This window comes from Lactuca sativa, chromosome 8 (assembly GCF_002870075.4).
Source record: "Lactuca sativa cultivar Salinas chromosome 8, Lsat_Salinas_v11, whole genome shotgun sequence".
Taxonomy (NCBI): domain Eukaryota; kingdom Viridiplantae; phylum Streptophyta; class Magnoliopsida; order Asterales; family Asteraceae; genus Lactuca; species Lactuca sativa.
This window is the reverse complement of record NC_056630.2, coordinates 22,567,227-22,571,292: the sequence shown is the minus strand read 5'-3', so window position 1 is coordinate 22,571,292 and position 4,066 is coordinate 22,567,227. Positions and strand designations below refer to the sequence as shown.

General features: G+C 32.5%; 1 protein-coding gene across 1 annotated transcript; it reads right to left on the bottom strand.

Annotated features, from left to right (window-relative positions):
• Positions 1-774: 774 nt before the first annotated feature.
• Positions 775-3,729, bottom strand: LOC111898116 (actin-depolymerizing factor 2). The gene is made up of 3 exons (XM_023894044.3): positions 3,571-3,729; positions 2,467-2,732; positions 775-1,264 (listed from the first exon to the last, which is right to left on the bottom strand). Exons 1-3 carry the CDS (start codon positions 3,571-3,573, stop codon positions 1,114-1,116), a joined length of 420 nt encoding a protein of 139 aa, XP_023749812.1. The 5' UTR covers positions 3,574-3,729; the 3' UTR covers positions 775-1,113.
• Positions 3,730-4,066: the final 337 nt, after the last annotated feature.

The following is a 4,066-nucleotide window of genomic DNA, read 5'->3' as shown; positions in this document are numbered from 1 at the left end:
GGTATCAAAAATTTTGATGCCATGCATTATAATTGAGTTTTTCTGTCAGGAATGATGGGGATGGAAGCTTTGATATTTGTTGTGCCATAGGGTTTCTCTGAAGATGTTCTAGAAGATGGGGAGTCGGCCATGAGTACGTTTTAATCAAGAAAAGAATAAGGGAGAAGGAAGATGCAGGAAGCAGCAAACAAAGAAGAAGGGAATCAAGCTTGTGGGTGAGAAAAATAAAATAGCTCTGATACCAAGTTATTTGGTATAGTTCCATATCGATTCCTTCTTACTAAATCACAGATTATATAGTACAAATACAAGAATAAGGCCACATACAACCAAATATACCGGACCTATAATACAATCTAATAAACATATGCACACTGACTGAGATGTATAACTTATATCCTGCATTGTATCCGCTGTATGCACACTTTTATTTTGTTCTCATTTGTATCCAATATATGCACACTTCCATGCTTTAATAAAACGAGTTCTATTTTGTACACATGCTGGCAGGTGCTCATTTTAGCAAATAAACAAACGTATTATGCTTCTCAAATCTTCAATACAAATAAAGGCTTCAGATTTCTTAGAGCGCTTAAAAAGCTGAGAGTTGTTTCTCAATATAGATCCTTGTAAAGTCATGAATAAATTTGAAAAAATATATGTTCCCACAAACGGAAGTTAACAACCACTTGTAAAACCAGGGAGACAAAGTCAAACTAAATAATTAAATAATTGAAAAAAATATTCTTTGTCAACAATTATGTATAACAAACATGTTTAAATGGTGATTCCATTTGATAATAGCATTAATATGATTGTAAGAAATGAAATGAAATGAAATTGAAATTGAAATACAATACAAATCCCATATTACTTGTGTTGAATACTTGAATCACACAAAACATCACACAAATTTTTTTACCTGAAATCACACTGGTTCTTGACGGAAAGCAAGACTTTTGAGGAAAGTAACAACTGGTACTCGATCGTACTGATACTGATACTACATACCATACCAGAACAACTATAAACATTTAACATAAAATCACAAATATTCTATGAAGAATCGTCATCTCCATTTGAAATTTATAACAGAGCTCGTTTTTTTTTTTTTTAATTTGCTCGGCTTCTAATAACATCAAGCCCAACCTCGGTAGGATCGGTTGCTTGCAATTCAATCTGAATGCCATCAAGCTCTCTCTTGAACCTGTCCTTTGAGCTTGCATAAATCATCTTGCTCCTCACTCTTGCAGTATCCGGTGACCTTCCAATTTCAATTTCAATTTCATGCCACATTTTACACAAGTATTAAATTATGCGACAAACCCAATATTACCAAAAAAATAAAACATTTATTTTATGCAGTTTTGCGGTTTAACCCCTATAAATTTATTTTTTCCAACCAAACCATAAACTTTCAAATATCTGTTCTGAATTAACCATTTTGACCTGTTATATAAGGTTCACAGCTAATTTTCCAAACTAAACATTTTCAACTGTCATATCAAGTCAATATGGTTAAATTGGAAAATGTCTTGAATGAAACTTTTAAGGTTTGATTAACTGCAAAATTGCCCCCAAAACATAATAGATTATTCTGTAACTTCCCTGTATTAAACTTCAGAAAATAATAAATCATCGATTGGGGGGTTATTGTTACCATTATAATATATTAAAGGGAAAAAAACAGATTTGATGGGGCAATTTTGTGGTATATAACAACTAATATTTTATTTTTTCCAACCAAACCATAAAAGTTTCTAACATTTTCCAATTTAACCATTTTAACCTATTATATTAGGTTTGACTGGCGTTTTTTTTTTCACAAATCAACCATATTTTATTTTTTTAAATCAAACCAAGGAAGTTTCCAACATTTTCCAATTTAACCATTTTCACCTTATTATAATAGATTTCACCATTTCTCCTTAAATCAGGTCAAAATGGTTATGTTGTAAAAATATTTGACACTTTCATAGTTTAACTGGAAAAAATTAAGCATATGTTGTCAAAATAAACCACAGAGTTGCCAAACATAATAATGTTTTTTCTGTAACTTACCCTGCGTTTAATTTCAAACAAAAATATAGACACCACTAAAACGTTATTGGTACCATTATAGTTTATTACAAAAAGAAAAAAAAAAACATTTTATTCTGGGCAGTTTTGCCGTTTAACTACTAATATTATCTATTTTTCCACGCAAACAATAAAAGTTTTGGACATTTTCCAAAATATAACCATTTTTATAATAGGTTTCATTGATGTTTTCCAAATAATCCATACTGATTTGGTCAAAATAGTTAAACTGGAAAAATGTCTGAAATTTTTATGGTTTGATTGGAAAAAGAAAAAGTATAAGTGGATAACTCATAAAAATTATGCAAATATAATGGTTTTTTCTGCAATTGACCCTAGGTTAAGTTTCAAACAATGACAAAGAAACCATTGAAGGGTTATTAGTACCATGCGATGAAGAAGATCCTGCTTTTTGGGACATTTTCTGCAGTCATGAAATCAAAATCAAAGACAGCATATCGGCATTCATCAGCAGGGAGACATGCTGCAAAATCATCATAAGTTTCTGCTGGTTCTCCAAGCTTTTCAACCATCACCTGCTTTTGTTTCTCTTCAATCTTATAAATGATGAAACGGAAGGTCCTTTTTGCCTTCAAGTCCATAAACTTTAGCTTGCAGTCATCATGCACAGCCATCCCTGATGCTGCATTGGCCTATCAATCCACCACCACAACAATATTAGCATGGCATTATAAAGTTCTAAAAGAGAAACTGAAAGTAATGCTTATTTGATATATAAAAATTGCATCACAAAGGACTCTTGTTCTAGTTATATCAGATAATGTATAGCTAATTAGATTTCTTAAAGCTGCCCCACAGAGTCTCTCTCCGGACCATAGTTTCAACCAACCATATCTTAAAGTTGACAAAAGGGCCCTGCCAGTTCACCAACCCATAAGATCTAATCATCTAAGTGATACACAACTTGTCAAAAGATAAACTAATTCCACCCACCACAAAATAACAATTAGCGCCTCTGCGATCCACATTACTTCACCAGCACTTCGTAGTTCGTATCAAACAATAAACTAACTAAAGTTTGGTAACAAATCACTTAAAAGCAGCCTATAATTTCATTGTTTATATTCAAAATCTCGAATCAGATACCTCACGGATCTCGACCTTATCTTAATTGCGATAAATTTCTAAAACCCCGTATAGACAAAAGGAAGATCGCGACCGATTCATTGAGCAACTTCTGAGTGATCCGTGTACGCATCTGACAATTTGGAGCTTCGATCTAGCTCAAAGTCAACTTATGAGTTTAAGCATGATAATGAACATTAAATCACAAATAATCGAAAATCAATCACCGGGAACAAAGATCAACACTATCAACATCAAACGAATTAACAAAATCAGCTAAATCGCATACAGATCGCAGTAAATATCTCAAATCAAACAAAGCCACAAACAATCGCAGCATGCGAACAAAATAGTCAACAAAGTCTGTTTCTGTGTGCGTATCATAGAGTGAGAAAGAGACGTAACCATGATTTCAGGCGAAGGAGAGTGATGAACAAAAACGATCGAGAAAATTTAGGGCTCCGATTCAGAAATTTTAGGGTGTTTTGCAACGACCGAGAAAGACGTGTCTGCTTGCCTTCAATTTGGGGATTTTTCGGAGGCCTCTCTCATTTTAACAAGTTCGAATTTTAGAGACCCCCCTGACGTTTTACCAATTTGCACTTTAAACCCTAACAGAGCAATGATGGTGTTCAATATATTTTATGTGCTCGTTTGAATGTCAATATAAAAAAAGACATAAGTTATAATAAAACCTTATAAACTAATTCTTTAAAAACTATTTGTTGGTGTAGCATTTACAATGTCTTTACTATGAGGTCCCCTTTTGCAATCAATGAATCAACTAACTTTTTTAATATTATCAAATCAATATTCGTCATTTGAAATAAAAAAAATAAGAAAAAAATGCTAAAGTCTTTGTCATGATGTGTTAACTGAATCGCATTATAGATGTTATAGA